At 33.7% G+C, this 26,169-nt stretch overlaps 1 protein-coding gene across 2 annotated transcripts in view; it reads left to right on the top strand.

Annotated features, from left to right (window-relative positions):
- Nucleotides 1-26,169, top strand: part of LMBR1 (limb development membrane protein 1) — a 188,397-nt gene that overhangs the window by 107,030 nt on the left and 55,198 nt on the right. For both annotated transcript variants that reach the window (XM_043967066.1, XM_043967065.1), the window contains exons 6-9: nt 16,812-16,938; nt 18,047-18,115; nt 20,826-20,890; nt 23,160-23,232. In XM_043967066.1, the coding sequence (XP_043823001.1) occupies nt 16,812-16,938; nt 18,047-18,115; nt 20,826-20,890; nt 23,160-23,232 (334 nt within the window). The remainder of the gene's footprint in view (nt 1-16,811; nt 16,939-18,046; nt 18,116-20,825; nt 20,891-23,159; nt 23,233-26,169) is intronic.

Genomic DNA, 26,169 nt, shown 5'->3' on the forward strand with positions numbered 1-26,169 from the left:
AAGATTTACACTATTACATGCTGAAGCTATACTGTTACAGGAGGGGTAAGAGCAGAGTGTCCAATGTAGAAATATCCCCTACAGCATCCTACCAAGGCTAGGGCATGGCTATGCAGTCTGGGTTGTTGGAGTAATAAATCATTTTTAAGGTACCTGCTGGCTCTGAGATTCACTGAATTGAGTACCTGTTAAGTGCAAAGAACTGCTCCAGGTGCTGTAGAACACACAGCAGTGAATTAGAATTCTTGGCCTTTAAACACCGTCTAGCAATGTGATCATGAGAAAGTTCCTTAACCTTTTCTGGGCCTTAGTTTCTTCATCTGTAAAATGAGTAGCTTGGATAGATAATATCCTTTCTTTCCAGCTTGAAGAGTTATGATGATGAGCAAATGGAGAGGGATAGGTTGGGTAGGGAAAGACAAATTGTTAATAACCGATGGAACAAAGCCCTGAAGAAGCCGTTAGGGCCTGGGTTTAAGAGCATAAGTAGAAAAGTTAAATCAGAATCACCATTTTGCCATGTGATAAAACAAATGACAAGACCAGATCCCCAGCCTTGGAATCCATAAATGGTGAAACTGTAGACATCGAAACAAACTATCCTGGGTTGGGCATGTTTGGAGAATGGCTGATGATTTGTTGTTGTTCAGTTTTGTCTGACTCATCATGACTACCGTAGTATACTAGGCCCTTCTCTCCTCCACTATCTTCCAAAGTCTGTCTAAGCTCATGTTCTTTGTTTGCATGATCCTGTCTGTCCATCTCAACCTCTGCTGTCCCCTTTTCCTTTTGCCTTTAATCTTTCCCAACATCAGGGTCTTTTCCGAGTCCTGTTTTCTCATTATGTGGCCAAAGTATTTAAGCCTCAGCTTCAGTATTTGACCTTCCGGTGAATAGCCTGAATTAATTTCTTTAAATATTGACTGATTTGATCTTCTTGTTGTCCAAGGGACTCTCAAAAGTTTTCTCCAGCACCATAATTCAAAAGCACTGATTCTGTGACACTCAGCTTTCCTTATAGTTCAGTTTACACAGCCACACATTGCTACTGGAAAAACCATAGCTTTGATTATACTTATCCAGCTCCTAAATGGGGGTGAGTGTCTTTTAATTTCATGGCTACAGTCACCATATGCAATGATCTTTGAGTCCAAGAATATAAAATCTGACACCACTTCCATTTCTTCTCCCTCTGTTTGCCAGGAAGTTATGGGACCAGTTGCCAAGATCTTAGTTTTTTTGATGTTAAGCTTTAAGCTAGCTTTTACACTCTCCCTTTTCACCATCATCAAGAGGCTTCTTAATTCCTCTTCACTTTTTGCTGTCAGAGTGGTGTCATTTGCACCACATCTGAGATTTTTTTATATTTTTCTCAGCAACCTTAATTCTGGCTTTTGATTCCAGCCTGGCACTTTGCATGATGTTCTCTGCATATGAGTTAAATAAATAAGGTCACAATATACAGTCTTGTCATACTCCTTTTCCAATCATAAACCAATCTGTTGTTCCATGTTCAGTTCTAACTATCACTTCTTGTTCCTCAGGAAACAAGTAAGTCCCCTCTGAGGACTTGCCACATTTTGTTGTTATCCACACAGTCCAAGTCTTTGGTATAGTCAATGAAACAGAAGTAAATGTTTTCCTGGAACTCCCTTGATTTTTCCATAATCCAGCAAATGTTAGCAATTTGGTCCCTAGTTCCTCTGCCTTTTCAAAAACTAGCCTGTTTTTTGGGTAATTCTTGGTTCACTTATAGATACAGATGTTAAGATAACTTTCTAGGATAAATAAAGAGAGGCAAAGGATCTCAATTAGAGGAAAATGGGGAAAGAATAAAAAGAGTGGCTGTACAGGAAGCTTCTCTTCTCTGAAATTTAAAGAGAGATATGTGCACATAGTCAAGTAGGAAATGAAAGGACAGGAACCATCCATGAATATCAGTAGCACAGGAAAGCTAAGTAAGGGTCCAGAATCCACTTAGGCTTATGAATATTACTAAGCACAAAAAGGGTATGTATGTATTCAGAACAAAAACAAAAAGAAAGCAACTGTTGTAACATTAATGGTACCGACAGAAAGACTAATGCTTTTAGTTTGAATAAAATAATGAAACAGCAAGCTGGCCTCAGAATCAGAAAGTCTTGGGTTCAAGTGTAACCCATACTGCCTTTGTTTCCCTGTGCAAGTCCCTTAAATTTTTAGCGCCCGAGGCAACTCTCCTCATGGTTTAGAGAAGGTACATGGTAGAATGGATTTTACTCCAATGCAGTTAAACGTCTAATCCCTTGATGAGTTAATGAAAATAATTGAGACTCAGTGAATATGAGAGTATGGTATATAGTGTTTACAAGCAACAGTAGTAGAAAGAGATATTTAGTGTGCATTGGTCAAAAGAGTAACTTTATATGTGTGAAAATGTTAAATAGATTGTGGGGTAGAGACACTCAGTCAAATGGTTTTTAATATGCTAGAGCACAGTCTTCCTCCCTGCCCTAGCACATAGTAAGGGATTTCATCTTGGCCCCTGAGTTCCTCCGCCTCCTTAGTTCTTCACTCCTCACAGCCTTGACCAGGAACATCAGGTCCCCAGAATAAATGATTCCATTGTCATCACTCTTCCCCATCACAGATCTGCAATATGACCAAGAGATCAAGGCCCTTCGTATGCATTTTATCCTGGGGCAGAGTTGATATCAGAAATATTCTCCTGCCAACCATTTAGTACTCATTCCTAGGATGGTACCGAATGTCACAGCAAGCAGTTCTTCCTTCCCTATAAGGGAAATAGAGAGTTTGTAGACTTGAACCTTTTGTATGTACTGTTCCTGCTCAGCAGCCAATTAAAAGGCTTTTTGTCACTGTACATTAAACCAATTTGACATAGAGGATATCTGCTTATACTGTGAAGTGGGAAGGAATGTCCCCTCTATTGGCTCACCAAGCCTCTGGGGTGGGGGTGGGGGGTTGAACCAGGAAGGTATATTTCAGAATCCTCTAAAGCAGTGTCAAATTCAAATGGAAATAGATCTCTGTAGGCTGAATATTTACTTAGAAAACCACAAATTGACATCATTTGTGTTTTATTGTATCTTTATTTTCTTAAACACTTCCCAATTATATTTTAATCTGCTGCAGCCCTACTTGGGAATTTGTGAGTTTGACCTCTTTACTCTAAGGACTGGGCCATCACCCCTTACAAAGGCCAGGCCTAGCTCCGTTTAGCCCCACCCTCTTGATCTCTTGTTTCCTTTCTCCTTGGAAGTTGTACCTAGTGCCTTGCACAGAGGGCAGCAACTTTGGCAGACCATGCTGGATTAACCCTTTAAAAGGGTAGGAAGAGGCCATTTAGCTATTTTGCTGCTTTTAGTGGGAACTAGTGTCAGAAGTTTTACCTGAGTTTCTTTGATTCTACCGGGAATGCCTTTCTGACCTAGCTGGTTGCCTTGGTGATTTACAGGGAGGAAGGGAGTAATTTTTTGTTTAGAGTTAGTATCCTTTCTAATAGATTCTCTTAATTTCAAACCAGTAAAGTTGTTTTTATTGCATTCATGAGTGTCTTATTATATTTAACCCTGTAACCTGGATTACTGGATTGGCCAGTTATCAGAATATAGAACGTAGTTATCAGAATATAGGATGCCAGCTTCATTAGATCTTACAGTTTTTGGGATTGATCTTGAAGATAAATATTTTCAAATTGAAAAGGTTTATAGAAATTGGACTTTAAGATATTTTCTGGGGTGCCATCATAAATTTTGAACCCTATATCTTTTATCTATCTGGTCCATATTTGTTCTTGAACAGTTTATAGAATGAATAGTATGTTTTTGGCTTAGGGTTTATTCCATTTGTTTAAATCATTTTATTGGGTTGAATATTTTGACCTCACAGATCAGAATGTGGTCTTAATAAATTCAAAATTACAGCTTGAGCTATATTAGCTCTACATGCACTTTGCTAGTCTCATGGAATTGTGTTCGTAATTTCCCTACTTATTATTTTTTTTTGTCAGCCTGTCTTAACAGGTTTTACTATGGAAACCTCCCTGAAGTTTATAAGTAATCTTGAAAGTGAAGGCAAGAGCTTTACTGACCAAACAGTTAATTGTTATGGTATATTGTAGAAAGCTTTGTGTCAGGGTAAACTCAAGAATTTTTTACATTCCTAGAATAATTTTAAAGAATTTAGCCTGATGTCCCAGTAGTACTCTCCATATTTCACTGCTATTATCTGCAGTTTTGAAACTTAGTTTAAAAGGTGATAAATTCTTAAGAGTATATGAATCTATTTGTTTGCAAGCTGGAAGATTTTTTTCAGTTTTTAATTGCAAGGCATATACTGGGAAAAACTCTTCTACACACACAAAAATCACATGCTTGTATCTAAGCAACCTATTTTTATACATATACATTTGGAATATTATTAGTATTTCAATTTTTAAATGTGTGAAAGTATTCTCTTCTCAGTTCTTGATGGCTAGGAATCTTAGGGTTTTTTTTTCTCCTAGAATTGTAGAATCTTTGGATTTAGAACTAGAAAAGGACTTCAAAGATGATTTAGTTATATTGTGTACTCTTCTGTAGTATCCAGTTTAAAGGAGTATGTGTGTGTATGTAAATGTAGAACATACAGCATGCAGTAAAACAATTTCAATATAAATAACTTTTAAAACAAGGATTTTTTTTAAAGCTACATCTAAGAACAGAGTTCCTTTTGTCCATACTGTCACTGATTACTTGGGAACAAAGGTGACAAATTGACAGGTGCTAAAAATGCATGTTTGTAGTTATTTCATGCTTTAAAAATCTAATACCTGCTTTTATTTTTAGTTCTTTATTAGTGTTTCTATCGATCTTCTCTGGATGACAGCATTTATGTTTGTTGTAATTCTAAATGTCATACTGAGCAAACCTTATCTTAATGTTACTAAGAGACCCTTTTTGTTAAATGAGAACAATGGACTTGATATTTATTTTAAATGTGCCATGAATGTAGAATTTTTTCCCAGGCTTTCCTAAAGGGCGGAGGCATAGTGTATAAAGTACTGTTTACATACCTTGCAAGAGGTCAAGATGTCCAGGCTGGATTGTGTTTAAATGTTCATCACCATAGAAACATATCAGCTTATTGTTAGGACTTTTGTAGTACATTGTAATTTTTACTTCATTGATGCATAGTACAGAATAGCTAAAGATGTAGTTGGGTAGCATTAAAACCACAACAATTACAGTCATATTCATTTCAGGTATTTGACTTTTAATCATATAATCTGTGTGTTTCATCTTTAGCACTCTTTCACATCTATTTGTGTTCAACTCATATAACGTGGGTTAATGGTAGTTTCAGAAAGGTTAGACTTTGAGGGTGGTAGTTTTGCTTTTTTTTTCTATGCCTTAAAATTAGACTATTAATGACAAGAAAACTGTCTTTTGATTTTTTTGAGCAATATAGAAGTTCTCTCTCTTTCTCCTTTGATATTTGTTGAGTTGCCATTTTTCAGAAGGAAAGATTTTTTTTCATCAAAAAGTGCTCATTGAAATATATGCGTTTCATTTTCTATAGGAGATAAATATAAGTAAAGAAGTTTTTAAAAATCTGCAATTCCTGAACTACTTTTAGGATTCCATGTTTGTATTTTCTAAGTACTGAAAATTTAAATCATATGTCAGGAGGAAAATTGCTGGTAATAGACTGATAGGTCATAAGCTTCTATCTAATAGAGATTTTCCTCACTTTTTAAGACGAACAATAGAGACCTTTCTCTGACATGATGTTTTGCTACTTCAACTGTTGTTTGAAGGGTATTTCAGTGAGCTATCCTGACATCTGGTCCATCTTTGAGCTCAGTGTATGCAAGAATGGAGTTGATCGGAAGCTCCCCCTTGGGGCTTTCCAGCTTCAGCTACTGACTCGTAATGGAAAGATGAGCAGTAGGCAGATTTTTTTGTCTTTATGCTGACCTGCTGGTGATTAATGGTCATGATAAAAGCTCTTGCTATGCTTTTTATTAATTTCAAGACAGTACTAGAACTAAAAGTTTATAAATCATAAGCAACATATTGCTAAAACCATGTAGTTCTTGGGCATTGAATATCTTAATGATGTCAAGAAAGGAAGTCATTGTATTCTTTGACTTTCAGCAGTGAAATGAATCAAATGGAGCTGAATTCATTAATTTAACAAATTATCTTGATTATTTGTAGTCATTACCTCTTTCCTAAATTTTCTAAAGATAAAAATTCTGCTTGTTACAATAAAGCTAAATAATCTTTTCCCATCAAGTGAGCTCCATATGTATAACATTTAGTTGATTTTATGGCTAACTGCATGCAAAAAGAACCTTTGACCAGAAAAATACAGTTGGCATGAGAAACAAATGATCTCTTCCATACTTGCATTTTAGTAATTACCAGATATTTCTTAGAATGCTTCAATTGATAGAACAATCTTAAGTAATTTATAAGACAAGTAAGAAGCAGCTTAATAATTTTGATGGGTTTTATAATAGTCCAAATAACTAAGGTTAGAAATTGTTTTTATTTGGATTTATAGCTGAAAAATTTTCTTGTGCCTGTTTTAGATTTACTGTTCTTTGGGAGAATTGTTAAGATGTGGAACTGTTGTTGTAAGGGAGTTCTTTGATTATTGAGATTCATTTTGTGTAGCCAAGTTCTATCTCAATAAATACTTGTTGATTCACTTATTTAATTGATTTTCTGTTAAAGATTTTTGTTATATCTTTTGGTGATATCAGTGTTTAAGATAGAATGGAGTTTTACTTTACATTATATAAAATTTTTTAGGAAATTTAAGGTCTTTAATTCCTATTTATTTTGCCATATGTTTAAAAAAACTTTTTTTAGAATGTAGTATATGTTTTTATTTGCAAGTTTATCTAGAAAGCCTTGTACTACTAAATGATAAAGCCAGATTTATTACATTTTGAATCCTACCTATATTTGCAATTTATCTGTATTATTTTTATCTAGTAAAAACATAAATAAAATATGTACTTTATCTAAAGACTTTCTGGACCCTGGACTAGAGCTCTCTCTGTTATATCATTCAAGAAAAAGTTAAGACTGAGCTATATTATGGCAAACTAGTGTATCACTTTTAATTTATTTTATTAATTTTGTAGAGAGTTTTATGAGGTGATTATATAATATGGTTTTTATAATAGCTAACTTACCTTTTATTTATTATATCTGTATTGGGAATTTAGTTAAGATATGATCCCAGGTAGGAATTTTATGTTATAAATTATTAATGGCAGAATAACTTGATCTTCTTTCATTTCACATTCTTACAGTCAGTCACTAATTTCGAGTGATGGGAGAGTTAACCACTTCGGATTTACCATAGGGGCTTAGCTTATTTAGCTAGAACATTGTGCTAATGGGACCAGGGTTGTAGGTTGGACCCTTGCTAAAGGCCCAGGCAATTTCCCACTAAAAACATCTTTATATTCCTGGACAACAGTCTTACAATTAATCACAAAACAGTTAGGAAGGAGTGTGTGGATATGTGTTCTATACAACCTCTACCACTATTGGAAAAGCAAGTTTAGCTTATGTCCTGCTGATAGTTGCTATGTTGTACCTTATGTAAGTATGATATTTAATTTGATAGCATAAGTGATGAAGAGGCAAAAAATTCTTAAAGTATTTTGAAGTAACTATCATATTGTTTAATACTGAGTGGGAAGGAGAATTTGATAATTTATAGTCCAGTTTACCTTATTAGTTACACCGAGGTAACTCAGAAGTGAATTTTAAATTGGATTTTACATAAAGTTTTAGACTAGGCTGTTAGCGTGTCCCCAAAGTCTTAGTGCCATTTTAATTTCTAATAGATTAAAATGAAATCGGGTCGCCCTATATATAATATCATAGAAGAAAACAAAGGAAAATGAGAATAGCTTTATTAAAATACAGAAAGTCATGAGAGAAATGTTAGAAGAGGAGGATGCACATACTAGGAATAGCTCTACTTTCTATCTACTTAAACCAAAAATACGCACCCACTTATACCCTCAGCCTTAGGCCCACCTACACTGGGAGCAGTTCTGTTTCTGGGAAGCAGATATGTAAGGAAGCACTGTCTCATGGGGTTCACTGTCAAGCTTCATTCTTGCTCTTAGACTTACAATTTGCCTGGATATTCTTGTCTTGTTACCCAAACTGTTTAGCTTAGCACCCTGATCTGTAGCACTCAGACCCTTTGCTAGTGCTCCTAACCCTTTATTTCCTAGTTTCCTAATTCTGTGGTCCTAATTCCTCAAGCAAAGGACTTCATTTGCTTATCAGTCTTTGAGCTAACTGACCTTCCTGCACTCTGGACCTTGAATGCTTGCCTAGACCTATAATTACTAACTGTCCCTGGCTTACCTGACAGTGTATCTACTAGCCTGATTCCTATCTTGCTGAAGTCCTGCTTGCTCTGTTGTCCAAATTTACAGTATGACAAATAGTATGTGTTAGTTATACAAGGTGCTTGCTAAAAATGGTGAGTTTTTGATGGAGAAGTTATATAAAAAAAAAAAATGGTGAGAATGATCTGCCTGGCTATTGTATGACTCAATCATTGAATTTCTCTGGGCCTCTGTTTTGTCATGTAGAGCTAATTGGACAGTTGGATCTCCAAGGTTTCTTTTAGCCTCCAGAGTCCTGTGATTATCTATCTTATGAAATAATTTTTATTTAAGATGGAGCCTAGGCCCCAGGGTTGATTTCAGGCTGTTTAAATCTATTATTTGCATCTCCCTAAATATAAAATTCAATTCAGCAAACATTTAAGTAATTACTGTATGCAGGTCAAGTAACTCATCAATAGATATTAAGTACCTACTATGTACCTGGTGCTGTGCTAGATCCCAGGGATCTTAGTACAAAGAATGAAGTAGTTTGAAGGGTAAATTGGAGCCGTGAGAGAGTAGAGACTGGAAGACCTGTTAGAAGACTGTTGCTATACTCTAGATGGGTAGTAATAAGGACCTGTACTGATAGAATAGAGAGAATGGATCAGGAATAATTGAGATAGCTAGGTGGCACAGTGGATAGAGTCAGGAAGACTCATCTTCCTGAGTTCAAATCTGGCCTCATTTACTAGCTGTGTGACCCTGGGCAAGTCGCTTAACCCTGTCTACCTCAGTTCCCTCATCTGTAAAATGAGCTGGAGAAGGAAATGGCAAACCATTCCAGTAGCTTTGCCAAGAAAACCCCAAATGGGGTCAAGATAAGTCAGACACAATTGAAAAAGACTTGAATAACAACTACAAGTGAGGTAGAAGCGAAGGAACTTGGTAATTTTTTAGCAGTGTGAGGAGTGGGGGAGGAAAGAACCACAGATAATAATACCAAGGTTTTAAACATAAGAGACTAAATGAATTGGCATTCATTTTGCCAGAAATAATGAAGTCAGAAAGAGGCACAGGTTAGGAAGAAGGATGTGACCTCAGTTTGTGGCAAGGTGAATTTGAGGTGTTTGAGCAAGATTAAAATGTTTTATAATCAGTTTGTTCTTTTTTTTTCTTTTTGCTGAGGCAAATGGGGGTTAAGTGACTTGCCCAAGGTCACGCAGCTAGTAAGTGTTAAGTGTTGGAGGCTGGATTTGAACTCAGGTCCTCCTGAATCCAGGGCTAGTGCTCTATCCACTACACCACCTAGCTGCCCCTTATAATCAGTTGGAAATAGAGCTGGGGATATAGATTTATTGTAGGTGTTATGGTTAGATATGGTAGTGGAAGCCATAGGAGAGAATGAGGTTGTACAGGGGCAAATGTAGAGAAAGGAGAGAAGAGAGCTAAGGACAGAGCCTTGAAGAACACCCATGATGCTATCATGCATTACTTGGGTTTTCTGTGAAATGCAGACATATAGAATAACCTTGAAATTATTGTACTTGACTAATAAGACTCAAGAATGACTCATTCTTTATGGTAAACCCTGTAAAACTAGCGTTTAATGAACCTGAATTCAAAGTGAATGTTTGTGTGCCATTAAAGGGGCCATTTCTAAGTTTATTTATTTATTTATTTTGGTGAGGCAATTGGAGTTAAATGACTTGCCCAGCGTCACACAGCTAGTACGTGCCAAGTGTCTGAGGTCAGATTTGAACCCAGGACCTCCTGAATCCAGGGCCGGTACTCTATCCGCTGCGCCACCTAGCTGCCCCTCTAAGTTTATTTATTTATTTATTTATTTTTAGTGAGGCAATTGGGGTTAAGTGACTTGCCCAGGGTCACACAGCTAGTAAGTGTTAAGTGTCTGAGGCCGGATTTGAACTCAGGTACTCCTGACTCCAGGGCCGGTGCTCTATCCACTGCGCCACCTAGCTGCCCCTTAAGTTTATTTTTAAAAGCTGAAATTTATTGATGTCTAGAAAATGATTTTTTAAAACTGGCTAGTTGTCAGTCATTTAAAATATTCAAGATTGTTTTCATAATTTTGTGGTTTGCCTTTTTGCTGCTCTTATAGAAGATGCTAATGTTTTAAATTTTTTGGCGGGGGGCTGGGTAATGAGAGTTAAGTGACTTGCGCAGGGTCACACAGCTAGTAAGTGTCAAGTGTCTGAGGCTGGATTTGAACTCAGGTCCTCCTGAATCCAAGGCCAGTGCTTTGTCCACTGCGCCACCCAACTGCCCCATATGTATTAATTTTTACAAATGTTATATTTAATAATACCAAAATACAACACTTTTAGAATTTATAAAAAGTATTTTATATTTATTATCTCATTTTAGCCTGGCAACAACCCAGTGAGAGTTGTAGGTACTATAAATACTGTCTTTATTTCACAAATGAAGAAATTGAGTTCTGGAGAGCTTGAGCGATTTATCCAAAGACATACTAGTCTTAAGACTTCGAAGACAGTCCTTTTTCCAGTCTGTTTGCTGGATCTTTTCAGCATTGGCCTCTCATGATCAGTTTTTGCCTCATAACTTCTTTGTTGCAAAATATAGGCTTGTGCACACACACACACACACGTGTGTGTGTGTGTGTGTGTGTTCAATATCTATATTAACTGTTTTGAGATATTTTTATCAGGTCAGGCCTATACTGGTATCAGTACAGAGTGATTATGGTAGAGATTATGGCTACCTTGGTTAGTAATGGTGTCTTGGGAAACATTGTCAATTAGCTTTTTATAGTGGTGCTTGTAGTTGTGGTAATCTGTTCAAGAGGACTACTTGGAAATGACTGTAGAGCTCTTATAGGTGTTTGATGTTTTGGATGTAATTGTAAGAAAGAATTTAAAATGTATTAGGTAATAGTGATATCACTTGATGACATGTAAAGGCACTACCACAAACAGTCCTCAAATCCCAACGGTTGAACAAGCAAGTGATTAATTTGCTGTAACCGGTGTCAAAAATTTAAATTCTGGACCCTACAGCTAAAACTTAAAAAAAATTTATTGCTGCACCATTCAGTGTCTCTTGAAATACCTATGAAATTGCTTTCTTTTGTGGCTTCTGAGCATTGCAGCATAATAGCTAGGTGGTTGCCACTATTTTGATCCTTGATGTATTTGTGCATCTTGTTCATTAGGCTAATATATGCATGACATAATTGGTAACACTGTGGTCATTATGTTTTCTAAGTCTTTGAGACCTAATGATTAATATTAATAATAACTTTATTAATAATAGCCAACGTGTATAATCCTGAAAGATTTTCAAAGTGTTTTACATATATTGTCTCATTTGATTATCACAACAACCCATTTAGGGAGGTTTTATTATTGTACCTCTATTACAGATTAGAGATTAAGATAGGTTAAGTGACTGGTCACACAGTTGTCAAGTATTTGAGGCAGGCTTTGGACTCAGATCCTTCTGATTCCAAGACCAGTGTTCTACTCTTTGTGCCACCAGCCTATATGCAAGTTGAAATCCTTGTGGTAATCATATTGTCTTGTAGTATTTACTCTGATGAGCCCTCATGTTCTTATAGATAGAATAGTTTCTTATTAATGCTAGAATTATGGCATTCCTTGGATTCTTAATAGTTAAGGTTTTGGGCAGCTAAATGGCACAGTGGATAAAAGCACTGGCCCTGGATTCAGGAGGACCTGAGGTCAAATCCCATCTCAGACACTTGACACTTATTAGCTATGTGACCCTGGGCAAGTCACTTAACCCTCATTGCCCTGCCAAAATTTTTTTTTTTAAACCTAAGGTTTCAAATTGAATGTAGGCAGTAATTTTGTCTTTATTTGTATATCCAGCTCATCTTAGCACAGTGTCTGTCATATAATAAATGCTTAATAAATGCTTGTGGACTTGACTTATTCTTTGGCTGCATTAACAGGATAGTATTGTCCAAAACAAGGAAGGTGTAGCTGCAATCTCTATGGGTTATATAGGGAGTATTGTGCCCAAGTCTTACAGGCAGTGACCACCTGGAGCAAAAGAAAGCTACTAGGAGAGTGAGTGGACCTTGTAATCATATGCTAATGAACAAATAGGTTAAAGTTCATAGAAAAGAAAACTGGCAGAATAAGGGGACATGATAGTCCGCCTTCAAATATTTGAAGCTTTGTTGTATTGAAGATGTAATAAAGTTATTCTTTGTGGTTCCAGGTGGAATTGTTTAAAGGTTTTCTGGGGCTTTGGAGCATGTTATTTGCCATTTCTATCAGATCAGTCCACCTACAATTCTATCTTACAGGAGTTATTCTAGAGAGCATTTCAGTTTCATGGCATGGAACTGAGGAATATTATTATTTAGTAAGGATTTTAGCATATCTCATATTCCTATTTCTCAATAAAAAATCACAAATTTACTGAATATAAACTTTTTCAGTATTAATTGGGAGAACTTATTATTTAATTTCAATTTCTAAAATTACTGGACCATAGAAAATTGCTCCAGTATTTTAAGAAAGGCTCCTTTTTGAAAATTAAGTCTTTCACAGCTACTGGGTTTGTGACATTATCATAGTATACATATATTTATAGTTCATTTAGGCTGGGCCACAAATTTATAAAAGCAAAGGAATTTCACACTTGGGAATAGAGATACTATTATCTAAAGCTGTAATAAGGTGAAGTTCAGCATACATAAACATGTTCCTCAATTGTTTTCTGAATTTCAGCTTGTTTTTTGTATTTTTTTATACATTAACATTTAGCTATTATTTTTCCTGAGCTCATTTTACTATTTTAAAAAGCTATCTAAATACTGACATTAAATATTTTTAAGTTAGAATACTTAATCATTTGAATAAAAATTAAGATTCTCTAGTCAAAACTTTATCTTCCAAATAAAATTCTAGCTAGGATTATATTATCTATATATGAAACATGTTAAGTATTCTTTATTGTTGGTAACTCTATGGAATATCTAGGAGAATTTTTGGTGATTGAGGTATCTCTTGGGAAAGAGGATGCTGTATTTTTTACCTGGGTTGCAGAGTAGCAGAGAAGAAATAAAACTCGATGGGGAAATGATAGCTCTCTGTTAGGGCAAATACCAATGACATATTATAGGATAGTTGGACTCTAGGTGAGAGGAGACTATTCCTTCTTTTTTAAAAAAAAGCAAGATTACTTTATGGTATGCAAAAAAGTGTTCATTATATGGTGCTATACACATTTTATATTTTTATTTTTGAGAATTTTACATTAGATATTAGAATTTGATGTTATAGAATGGGTGACTTGTTTATTTGCTTCCTAACTCATCTCTATTTTTGGTCTTCTTTTTAATTAATTTTTGACCTTTCTGTTAAAATAATCTGTTGTTACTGGTGTTGCTATTTCTGGAACTTTAAAAATTGTCTTTTAGATTTAATTTTTTGGGGAGTTTCATGGCCCCAAAAGAATTCCTTTTTTGTTTTCTGTTTGTTTTTAAAGTTTTTTTTCTTATTTAGCCACATAAAATAGGAAAAAGAGATATTAAAAAACAAAAGAGTGAAAACCCCAAATGTATTTGATTTGGGAATACTTTTTTGGTTTTTGGCCAGATATAGTCACTCGTTCTCCTCCATACCCTTTTAGTATCATTGTTGCCAACCTAAGTTTCTATATAATAGCTGGAGGGAGGTCTGGTTATTCATTCCTATGAATAATTCTGCTAATGGGATAAACTACCCAAACATAATGGTTAGTTGATTCTTTGATATGGAGGGAATAGAGGGCAGTTTTTACATATCTATATCAAGGCACTGGAATGAGAACAAGTGCCAACTTTGTCATCCTCCCTACTCCCAGGTCACAAATCTAGGATGGACAGAGAAGGAAACTTGCATAGTGCAGCGGTATTCCTTGGTAGGGAGGCCCCAGACTCTGTGTGTGTGTGTGTGTGTGTGTGTGTGTGTGTGTGTGTGTGTGTGTGTGTGTGAGAGAGAGAGAGAGAGACAGAGAGAGAGAGAGAGAGAGAGAGAGAGAGAGAGACAGAGACAGAGAGAAGGAGGAATTTTAAAGGCCAGCATGCTATATAAAGTAGTGATGTGGTTCAGGCCCCAAGCTCCGAACAGAGTTTCATGTCTAGCATCTAGCCCAGCCGGCAGAGGAATAATCAAGGCAGAAATCCCAGACTGAAGGGGAACCCACAGTTCTACTTCTTGGCTCTAAAAGAACTTTCCAGCTGGCTAGTAGGGGTGGTCTACTTTTGTTCAGGTCTAAACCCAGATTAAGAACTTGCAGATCTTAGATTGGGGAGGGTGGGAGAGAACAGGGATGAGACTTTACTCTGGATCTGACTACTTTGGGAGTACTGAAAGTTTGCAGGTTTCCAGCCCAAACTGGGGAATAAAACAACACTCAAAAAGAAAGAACCCCCAAGAAGAATCAAACATACCAGTCCAGAGCTTCCCTCCAGAAGTGTGCAGAACCTGGTCCTAATATCAAGTCTGGAGCCAGGAAGTAGGCAGGAAAAATGAGAAAATAAACATACAAACACTTTCACAAGCCACCATCATGGTGGTGGGGACACTCAAGACACAAAGACAGAAGAGAATGACTCTAATGCATCTACAATCAGTGCTTCAGAGAAAAACACAGGACAGACATAGACTTGAGTAGAATTCCTGAAAAGATGAAGCAAAAGTTTAAAAAATAAGTTTTGAAATGTTTTTATAAATGGATTGAGAGGCTTGAGGGAAAAAACGGAAAAGAAATGAGAACAATAAGAAAGAATTGGAAAGGTTGTTCTAGCTTGGCATAAGAGGTATAAAGCTATGCCCAAGCAAAAATCTTCCTGAAAATTAGACTAGACCAAATAGAAGCCAATAGTTCCATGAGGTAAGAAATATTAAAACAAAGTCAAAAGGCTGGAAAAATAGCATAGCAAAAACTGATCTGAGAAGAAAAAAATAAGAATCATTGGACTATATGGACATCATGACCAAAAAAACATGAACTTACATGTCATATTTCAAGAAATCTTAAAAGAAAATTACCCAAATCTCTTAGAACCAGAGGGTAAAGTAGATACAGAAAGAATCCACCAGTCACTGCCTGAAAAAAACAAACAAAACCAAAATGAAAACTCCCAGGAATGTTATAGTCAAAATTTAGATCTAAAAGGTCAGTGACCCTCAGCCAGTCATATAGATTATATGCTTCAGTTTCTTTATCTATAAAAATAGCATAAATGCTGTAAGATATACTTAGCCCACATGGTTATTGTGAGGATCAAATGAGATCACTGTTAATAAACACTTTGCAAACCTTAAAGCATGCTTTATAAATGTCTATTGTTAATAATGGTATTATTTCTATTCTTTTATTTCCATTTTTAGGTGCCTGGGCCATAATAATAGTTCTAATTGTGTATCTTATTTTGTTTTCACTCCTTCAAAAACTGAAAAAAATTTCAAAGGCTCTTGAGTAAAAAAAAGGTCAAATATATACCTATGGCATTCATTTCTCAACTCAGTTACTAATAAATTTTACCTATGTAAAAACATTGATTTATAATAAACTGGGCTACAATCTTAACATTAGTATTTATAAAATTATATCATAGAGTAATCAGTATGGTTTAAAATGCTTATACTTATCTTAAAATTTTGATTTTAGTTCAGTTTTCTGGTTTATTTCAGGACAAATGTAATAGAAATACTTTCTTTTAGTTTAGGTTTTTTTTCTTCCTATTTTGGTGGTTGGATCCCAGTTAGTTTTAAATTGTAACATCTTTATCTTCAGGACAAAATTTTAGTTATCTATTTAAAATAACTGTTATAATGTAATTTTATATACATATGCTTCCAGTATTGTGAATCAGGGAATGCCCCGTCCAGTGCAGAGAAAGGAATGATGTCATCCATCAGACTAATGTAATAGCAATGCAGAAATAAAATGAGCAGTTCTTTAGCTGCACACTTGAGGGCTCTGTAGACTGTGAAGAACTATATAGAACTAACGACAATGGGGGATTCTATTCTTAAGTAGAGTGGTACATGGTACCTAAATTGTGTTTAATGCTGGCTAAGTTGTTTGGCTATATGCCATAATTGGCATTCCATTCCCTTGATTAAAATCATAGATAAAAACTTGCTAATCTCCTTTCTTAGCTGAAAGTGTTAAGAAAGTCATTCATCTTTAAAAAGGACTTTGCAAAATTATATGGTTTAAAGAATGTTTTTATGGAATCAGGAGATTAATGAGAAGTGTATTTTATTTCCAAATTTAAGGTAATAGTATTTCCCATGGGTTTAAAAGGAAAAATCAACTAGAGAACCCTAAAGAGGTATAAGCACTTAGTGTTTTTTCCCCTGGAGTAGAACATCTTTTCCTCTATAAAGAATTATTCTACAATTTCATTTGATATTTACATTTTTATTCTGGTTACACTTTTCAGGGAATCAGAGCACGAATTTTGGAAACTGTTGTTATGCTGATTCTTCTTGCACTGCTTATTCTTGGAATAGTATGGGTAGCGTCTGCTCTCATTGACAATGATGCTGCCAGTATGGAATCATTATATGGTAAGGAATTTATTTCTTTCAACTCTCTTTTGAGTAGCAGGCCATAATTTTAGAGGCTTTGAAATTCTTCTAATATATTTTAATAAGCACTTGAACATGATTTCTAACATGGCTTATGCATGTGTCCACCACATACTTAATATTGATGCAGATTGTTTAAGCAGCTTCCAAGATATTTTTGGTAATTGCTCTTTGTTTCTAAGATGCCACAAAGGTTATTCCTCTGTAAAGTTTGACAAAAATTTTTTTGTTTTCTAAATCCTTTTACTCTACTATCATGCAAAGAAACAGTAAGATAAAGTCCTTAATTTGGTTCAGCATGTCTTTCAACTTTATGTCACATTACTCCTCCATTCCAGTACTGCCTTGAAGCATTGGCACAAACTCTTTAACCATTCTCTTCTTCTTCCTGAATCCCTGCCTCCAGTTAATGTGCTCTTCTTAGATTACTGTGTAATCTTCACATATCTGTGAAGAATCATTGAACTAAGGCTGGAAGGGACCTCAGAAAGTTCTCTAATCAAGTTCTATCCTTTTATAGTTTGGGAAATGAAGGCCCAGGGAGATACAGGGCCTTGCATAAAGACCTCCTGGTGCCCAGTGGATAGAGTAATGAGGCTGGAATTGGGAAGGCTTAAATTTAAATCAAGTCTAAGACACTTACTAGGTGTATGACCCTGGGCAAGACATTCAACCTCTTCTGCCTTAATTTTCTCATCTGCAAAATGAGAATAATAACAGCACCTCCCAGGGTGATCGTAAAGATCAAATTAGATAATATTTGTAAAGCTTTTAAAGTGCTATATAAATTATAGTTATTATTACTAGTTAGAGGTACTATTTAAACCTAAGTCCAAACTTCAGAGCTAATTTTCTTTTTTATGCTACATGTTGCATGCACTCAGTATAATGTAAATTTGGTGAAGGTGGAGACTTTTGTTTTTGTCTTTTCATCTCCCTAACACAGTGCCTTACACATAGTGTGTACTTAATAAGCTTTGATTGAATTGAATTAATTTGATCAGATTTAAATAGCCAGTTTTAATGTTTAATATCTTAATGTATATATACCACATTTAATGCATATATTAAAATATTTTTGTTACAGATCTCTGGGAATTCTACCTACCTTATTTATATTCCTGTATATCATTAATGGGATGTTTATTACTTCTTTGTAAGTATTCTTCTGATTAGTGGAAATCAAGTTCTATTAACAAGCTCTATCACATCCTAAGAATCAATAAATATCACTAAAAATTTCTAGGAATTTGTGATTCCTTTAATATCAAATTTTCTTAATTTTCTAGGTTTCAAGTATTTGTTATTGTATTTTCTTTCAAGAATTCATTACATTATGTTTCTCATATATTTAATAGTGTTCATTAAAAAAAAATAAACCAGTAAGAAGGGTTGTTGATATTTGGGAACCTTGATATAACTTGGTCCTTTTACTATTCCAGTAACTAAATGACTATAGCTAGGATCCAAAATAAACCACATTTCATCTCATTTTGGATAGTTACAACAAAATTTAAGTATACTGACTTTATACACATAGATGTATAAAAAACCCCTACATATATCAATGTGGCATCAGAAAACTCACCATCTAATTTCAGGTTTAAAAAATGTAGTTTCCAGTTGGTGCTAGTTCCTCAATATTCTGGTCTGATAAATCAGTTTGCTGCATGACATTTGCTCTCTTCTTTGCCTGACTTTAGCTACGCAGAAATAGTTTTTTTCCTTTATTTCTGTAGAGCTCAAATCTGATGTTAATTTTGGATTGTATCTAAGATGAATATCCTTGTCCTCTTTTGGCCCTGAATCTACTAGCTCCCACCTACTTCAGTCTGCCTTACTGAGCATCCTTTTGACTTTCCTGGATCTTGCTATCATTACTTTTACTTGAGATTTTTTTCCTTTGAAGTAGTAATATTTTGCAATATTGCCATCAGTTCTTTCCATTCAGGTCAGTGTAATGGGAATGAAGACAGAGATCTCTGTCTGTACTAATACCCAATTGAGCAATAATTTTATTTGAAATTGCTATCTAGTAAAAAATTTGGCTGGCTACCAGCTTTTTTCATATTTTATATAGTTATATATAAATATGTATTAAAACTATACTATTTATATGTTCATATATATATATATATATATTTCAGAGTTTTATGTGGCTTAGCCTTTTAAATAAATCTATTAATATAATTGCAATAATAATACTTAAAGGAATGAATAAATAAAACCATTCATATTTTAAAGTTATTAAATGCCTTGCTACTTGCTGGGGTCTGAGTGCTAAAGATTTAATAGAGTATTATAATGGTAGTAGATTAGAAGATATGCTTTAGGTTTTCAAATATTAGATTTTATTTTATGCTTCAACTTAACATGTTTACTTTTAAAGATGTTTTATTTTTTAAATGATAGTACCTATTTAAATGACCCAAAGCAAGAAAAATTGAAATAATTTAAAAATAGAATTGACTTGTCCTTCTAAACCTAGTGTTCTTAATTTTGAATATACATTTAACACTGACACATCTGGGTTTGTGGAAGGGCAAAAATAATTCAAAACATCTTTTTATTTAGAAATGATTTGTTTCATTTTGAAAGGAATCTTCCTCCAGATTTACCTTTCTAATAAAATTGGATTCCATTCCTATATCTGTAATGTGGTAAAGCAGCTTAGAACTATGCTAGGTTCTTGCTAGCAATGTCAGATTGTGATTAAAATTTGCTTATTTGTCATGTTTTGATAATCAAGAGTGGACTCTTAGACCCAAGTATGTGATGCTTAGACTGCAGATGGCATCTTTCTCCATGTGCATAGTGAAGTACACACCTTTATTACATGGAACACCTTTGACTCAAACATTTTAAGAGTATTTCTATAGTGTGCTATAATGCTTTTTTGTATTGTACAGTTATTACAAGTTTATGAAAGTAATGACTTAAACCACAAAAATGTTGTTAACCATTGCACCAGACAGCAACTTTATTAATTCTGTTTGACATATCTTAGTTCTTATTATCAGGCCAATTGATTCTCTTACTCAGAAAGCTAAACAATGAAAAAACCGGTGATTAAATCTTGAATTGGGAAGTACATAGGTTAATTTATTTGTTTTTTGATACCCACACATATAGTATCTTAGGGAATCCTCTGGAAAAAACTAATAGTGAAAAATGTTTAAACCATAATTCTTTGGTTGGTTGAATATAATAAAGCCAGTCTAAATTGTCTAACCAATCATTTGATTATATTGAACTTCATATCGACCTTGTGATATGTAGTATATCTTTTCTCACTATAACATAGACTACCAAGTAGGTGTGATTTTTGTCCCTTAACATGCCTTAGAATGGAGTTCTAGTGCATTATTATTTTATTTCTAATGAAAATAAAAATGTTAGTCACATGGATGAACACTTTAGACTGTTCTCGGTATCATACTTATTATTCCACTCACACTGAATTTTAATTTGTTTAAAATGTTCAATGATGACCTTTCTACTGGGAGTCCAAGAATGATTTCATTGATAGACTTCAATGCTATAGCAAACATTTTTTAACTTAGAGGAGTTATAAAAGAGATGGGCATTGTTTAGTTTAAATGAGTAGTTGGTACTCATTGATATTAAAATGATGCCAGTTTGGTAACATATAATTTTCCATTTTGTTTTGTGCTAGGCAAAAGTTTAACATTCCTGTGTGATATTTGCTTAACATTAAATTAAAAGTGACAATCTAAATATTCTGTGAGAATGCTGAAAAAAAGAACCATCTTAATTTTGGCATAATCTGCATAGATTAGGGATGTATTTATCTCAACTTTGAAATCTAAAAATCTGTCTCTTAGTAAACAATTTATTTTCTACAGTATGCACACCAGTTGGGCTATCACGAATGTTTACAGTCATGGGTCAGCTGTTGGTGAAACCAACAGTAAGTATTTTGTAGTATTTTTTTCTACTAAAATAAATGTGATTGCATTTGAACATCTTTAAAATTATATTTTAGCTTGCTATTTAGTGATGTATAGGAATCTTTGATTGTGTGATTATAGGCCTCATTGGAAAAATTCTCTTAGTGCATTTAAAATCAAAAGTTATTTTTTAAAAAAATCAGTTTCTTAATCCTTAAAGGTAATCATAGAATCATAGAAAATAAGTGTTGGAAGGAACCTTAAAGATCATGTGTCTGTTCTCCTTATTTAACAGAAGAAGAAACTGAGACTCTGAGTCACAGATGATTTCTGAACAGTTTTTCTTATAAACAGAAATTATAGAATCTTTCAAGATTCACCCTAGAAATATACTTATGCAAGTTTTTCTATGTAGTAGAGGTATTTAAAAATTATATATATCTGAATTATATGTAATTTGTTTTTTATAAATGGAATTTTTCATCAGTTTTCATTTTAATTTCTTAGAAGACTTTTATCATTAATCTTCAGTTGGTAGTGATTCTAAATGATTTCCCTGTTAGTCTTTCTCTGCAGATTAATTACTTGATAGACTTAGATGTATTAATTGAATTTGCTACTTTTCCCCTCACAGTAAAATCTTTTTATAAATGAAAAAATCCATTGGTAGCATGATTAACTTCATCTATCGGTTTCATACAATTGAGATTTCATATGTATGTTTAAACATAAATACAGAATTTTAAAAGGATGCACTCATTTTAACATAATTACCAGAAATACATTCCTTAAGCTAATCTCATTCAAATATATGATCTATTGTATTAAATTGATTATTTACATAGCTAGATCTGGAGAAATATTGTTATCTTCATTTTTTGTACCAGTGATGGAGATTGAAGGCAAAAATATTCTAAAAATCAGTCATTTTTGGCTTTGTTATGTGTTTTGGTATGTGCATTTGATAAGTATTATATTATTTAGGAACCTATTTATATAAAATTATGAAACTACACAGCGAAGACCAGGCTTCCGAGAAATTACAAAAATAAGCAGTTTTTCTTTCTTTTTCCACCTGCTAAGTTCTTCCATTTTGGAAATAAACAGTTTATTTCTTAGACTGATGCAAAATACTAAACCGAAGCGATTTTGTCCTCTCTTAGATCTACCCTGGAGTGAGGGGGTAGTTAAGCATGTGGTTTTTAAAGTATTCTTCTTTTGGAACAAAGGCTGAATAATAATGATTGTTCTCTTTGTGTTGTGATTTGCAGTTGCCATACGCTTCTCACATGTATTAATTCATTTGCTCTCCATTTTAAAGTGGTCAGGGCAGTATTACAACCTTCATTTTACAGATGTGGAAGCTCGGGTTTAGAGTGGTTTAGTGACAAGTCAAGTAGTTAGAAAGAGTCAGTCAGTCTTGGAACCAGAGTTTTCGGAACTTGAATTGCTGTACCATAACATCATACCCCAAAGGATTAAGCAGGTACAGTGTGATGTCAACAAAGCAAACAATTAAAGAACTGCTAACTTCTCACTGTCAAATGCAAAAACCAGGTCAAGTCCACAAGTACCTACTATGTGCCAGGCACCTACAGTGGGTAGAAGGGCAGCACATAAAATCGAGTTGACCAATATCATTTTCATTTTCATTTAATTTAAAGGGGAACGTGACATGATGGAAATGTTATATACAATTAAAATTTAAATTCCTCCATTTCTTTAATTGACCTCATTATAGGCTGATTTTAATAAAGGACAGTTAAATTTCATTATGGTATTTTCGAGGTATTAACAAGTGGCAAAACGTTACATGCCAGTGAATTATTTTATTGGTCATTTGTGCCAAATTTACAGTAAGTGTTGGACAGATTGGTATACATAGTAAGAAAATAAGTATTGAGCTAAATTTCTTAGGTCCTTTCCAGTTTGAAATTATGACTTTTGGAGCAAAAATAAACATATTATGTTTGTTTATGTGTACTTTAAAATTCTTACATTTGGTAATTATATTCTTCAGCTTTATGCTTTTGGCTAATAAATGCAAATTATCTGATAAAGAAAACATTTTGATTTCTTGAGAATGCAAATCAGTAAAGTGAACATTTGGGACATTTTATTAGTATACTTAGTAATATACATATTCCTTAGCTTGCAGATGTTTTAATTGAATTATAACCTAATAATAACTAGAATTTACATAGCACTTTAAGTTTTATATGTAAATTAAAACAACAGCTATTTATTTGACTTTACTGCATCAGTGAATAATTTTATTTTTACATTTAGATTCTTGAAGACCTGGATGAACAAATTTATATTATTACACTTGAAGAAGAAGCACTTCAAAGGAGACTAAATGGTATTTAATTGCTAAATATTTGGACCAAAAATTATCATGTAAATCAATAGTGCAGGGCATGAACAAAATAAGACTATGTCTGCTAATTTGGAATTAGGATTGGGAAGAAGGATGGGCTGTGGTCTAACAGTATAGTCATGTGACTGAGGCATGAATTCTTTCCTTAATCAAAGTGATGGCTTCAGAGGCAAGTATTCAAATTTGTGACATTATCAACTGTGGAGCAGATGCATCTCACCACCAGATGCATCTTTGCAAAGGCTCAGTCTATTTTATTGAAAGGTAAACTTTTAGTTACTTGGCTGTTGAAGTTTTATATATTTTCATGTAATCTTGTTGATGGCTTGGTTACTCTTCCATTTCTTTATTTTCTGAAATCATGTATCCAGGTAAGTTATAGAACCATTAGTAATCCTGGTTGATCTTTATGATGCTTTATGGTTTGCAAAATACTTCATACATATTATCTCATTTGATCCTTACAGTTGCCATTTGAGATAAGTATTACAGGTGTATTTTCCTTTTTTTTACAGATGAGAAAACTAAGTTCAGAGTGGTTAAGTGACATACCCATTGCTTGATAGTGTCATAGGCAGATGTTAAACAAAGTTCTCTCCTGATTCCAGTCAACGACCTTACTACTATACCACACTGCATCCTTAAGATGTTAAAAGCTTGTTTTCTTAATTGTTTCTTGAAAGTAAATTATTTTTTGGTCTAAAGTTTTGAAGGTCATTTTAGACTAGAGTGTAAAATATCTTAGAAGATAAAAAATTACTTTTTAGAGTCCTCTAACAGTTTTTTAATTGGCCTCTAGTAGAAAAAAAGAAATTAGTAAAGGAGTGAAGACATAAATTTTTCTTCATTTATTTTTATTTTAGTGTTTTGTTTTTTGTCTTGAGCTGGTTTCTCAATGCATTAAAAAGATGTGATTTTTTTCAAAATTCAAATAATTAGCAACAAATTATTTCTATTTTAATTAAAAAACAGGTATGTATAAAAGGTAGAACTGGAAGCATTGTACAAAAATTAAAAGACACTACATACTGAGGGGTAAACTCTTAGATCTTTGATATATTAGCTTTATTATACTATTAACACCACTTTTATGTGGCACTATATTTAATTGTTAGTAGTAATTGAAAATAAATGAGTGTTATAAATTTTATTCAAAAAACTTATCAGCTTATACTATTACACTAAATTTATAAATCTTTTTAGAATTTATTTGGTATAGTCATGATAATATGTGATAAATATATATAAGCTACCAAGAATTAAGATGAATATACCTTTCAGCAGTGTAGGGTATATTTAATCCTATCACATAGGATTTAATTTCCTTCTTCTCTTCCCCCAGTAGTCATCAGATGTATTTTATTTCCATTTTACAAATCAGAAACTGAAATTCAAAGAGGTTAGATATGTTGTATCATGGATAGTAGTGGTACAAGGAGTAGTAATTGAAATAAGTCCTTCTTTTATCGGTCTTAACTTGCTCCCTGTCCCCATCTTTTCTGGAATGCCCCCCCCCCAAATATCCTCCTAATTATTTCAAAATTCTAAGGCTTAAGCAAACTCCTAAAATTTGAAAGTTTCACTTGGTAGTAAAGAAAAAGAAATATTGGCTAGAAGGTCAAATGCATCTTTAAATGAAGTGGAGCAAGGAAACTAGTATGTAGGTGTTTATAAATAGTAGAGTTTATATTTTAAAGTCATTAAAACGCATTCAACAGCACATTTTTGTTTTGTATCATTTTGGTAGGCCATATTCTGCTTATGGCTCTACTGTTATTATGTAAGTTGTCTCTTATAGCACACAAAGATCTGTTCACTGAGACTCTTTGAAGACATTATAAAGTGATTATTATGGTTACTGTTTGATGTGAGTAAAATACTTAAAGTAGAAAATATTAGGCCTGTTAGTAGAGGCATGTTTATGGTATAACATTAATACTTCTATGACAAAAAGTCAGGTAAATAATCCATATATGGACTGAGTGTTTTCATTAGTTCATACTAAAAGTTAAAGAGGTGTAAATGTATAGGATCTGCTACTTTTATACTAAGAAAGTATAAAGGGTATAATTCTAGTCTCCTGAATTAATTTTATTTTGGTTATTCTTTTGCTTTTATTATGTAATTAAAAAACCATTCCTTTGGTTATATTCTTATATTCTACAGAATCATTTGAAGACTCTGGGTTTTATTTAATGAAGATTCATTCCCAAATATCAAGTTATTCTTGTATTTTTTTATTTTAATAATATTTTATTTTTTCCCAATTACATGTAAAAACAATTTTTAACATTCGTCTTTAAAAAAATTTGGTTTCTGAATTCTCTCTTTCACTTCCTCTCCTTCTCTCATCCCTGAGACAGTAAGCAATTTGATATTGGTTATAAATCTGCAATCATGCAAAAGCTTATTTCCATATTAGTCATGTTGTAAAAGAAGACACAGACCCTCACCCCCCCCAAAAAAACCCCCAAACCATGAAAAAATAAAAATTGTATGCTTCAATTCACATTCACACTCCATCAGTTCTTTCTCTGGATGTGGATAGTATTTTTCATTATGAGTCCTTTGGACCATTATATTGCTGAGAATAGCTGTCATTCACAGTTGATCATCGTACAATATCACTGTTACTATGTACGATGTTCTTCTGGTTCTGCTCACTTCATTTTGTATCGGTTTGTGTAAGTCTTTCTAGGTTTTTCTAAAATCATCCTACTTGTCACTACCTGTCATGGTATAGTAATATTCCATTACAATCCTATACCACAACTCGTTCACCCATTCCCCAATTCATGTATATTTCCTCAATTTCTAGTTCTTTGCAACCCCAAAAAGAGCTGCTATAAATATTTTTTGACAAATAGATCCTTTTATTCTTGTAATTTATTTATTTATTATTAATTTTTTTTGCGGGGC

This window comes from Dromiciops gliroides, chromosome 5 (assembly GCF_019393635.1).
Source record: "Dromiciops gliroides isolate mDroGli1 chromosome 5, mDroGli1.pri, whole genome shotgun sequence".
NCBI lineage: Eukaryota > Metazoa > Chordata > Mammalia > Microbiotheria > Microbiotheriidae > Dromiciops > Dromiciops gliroides.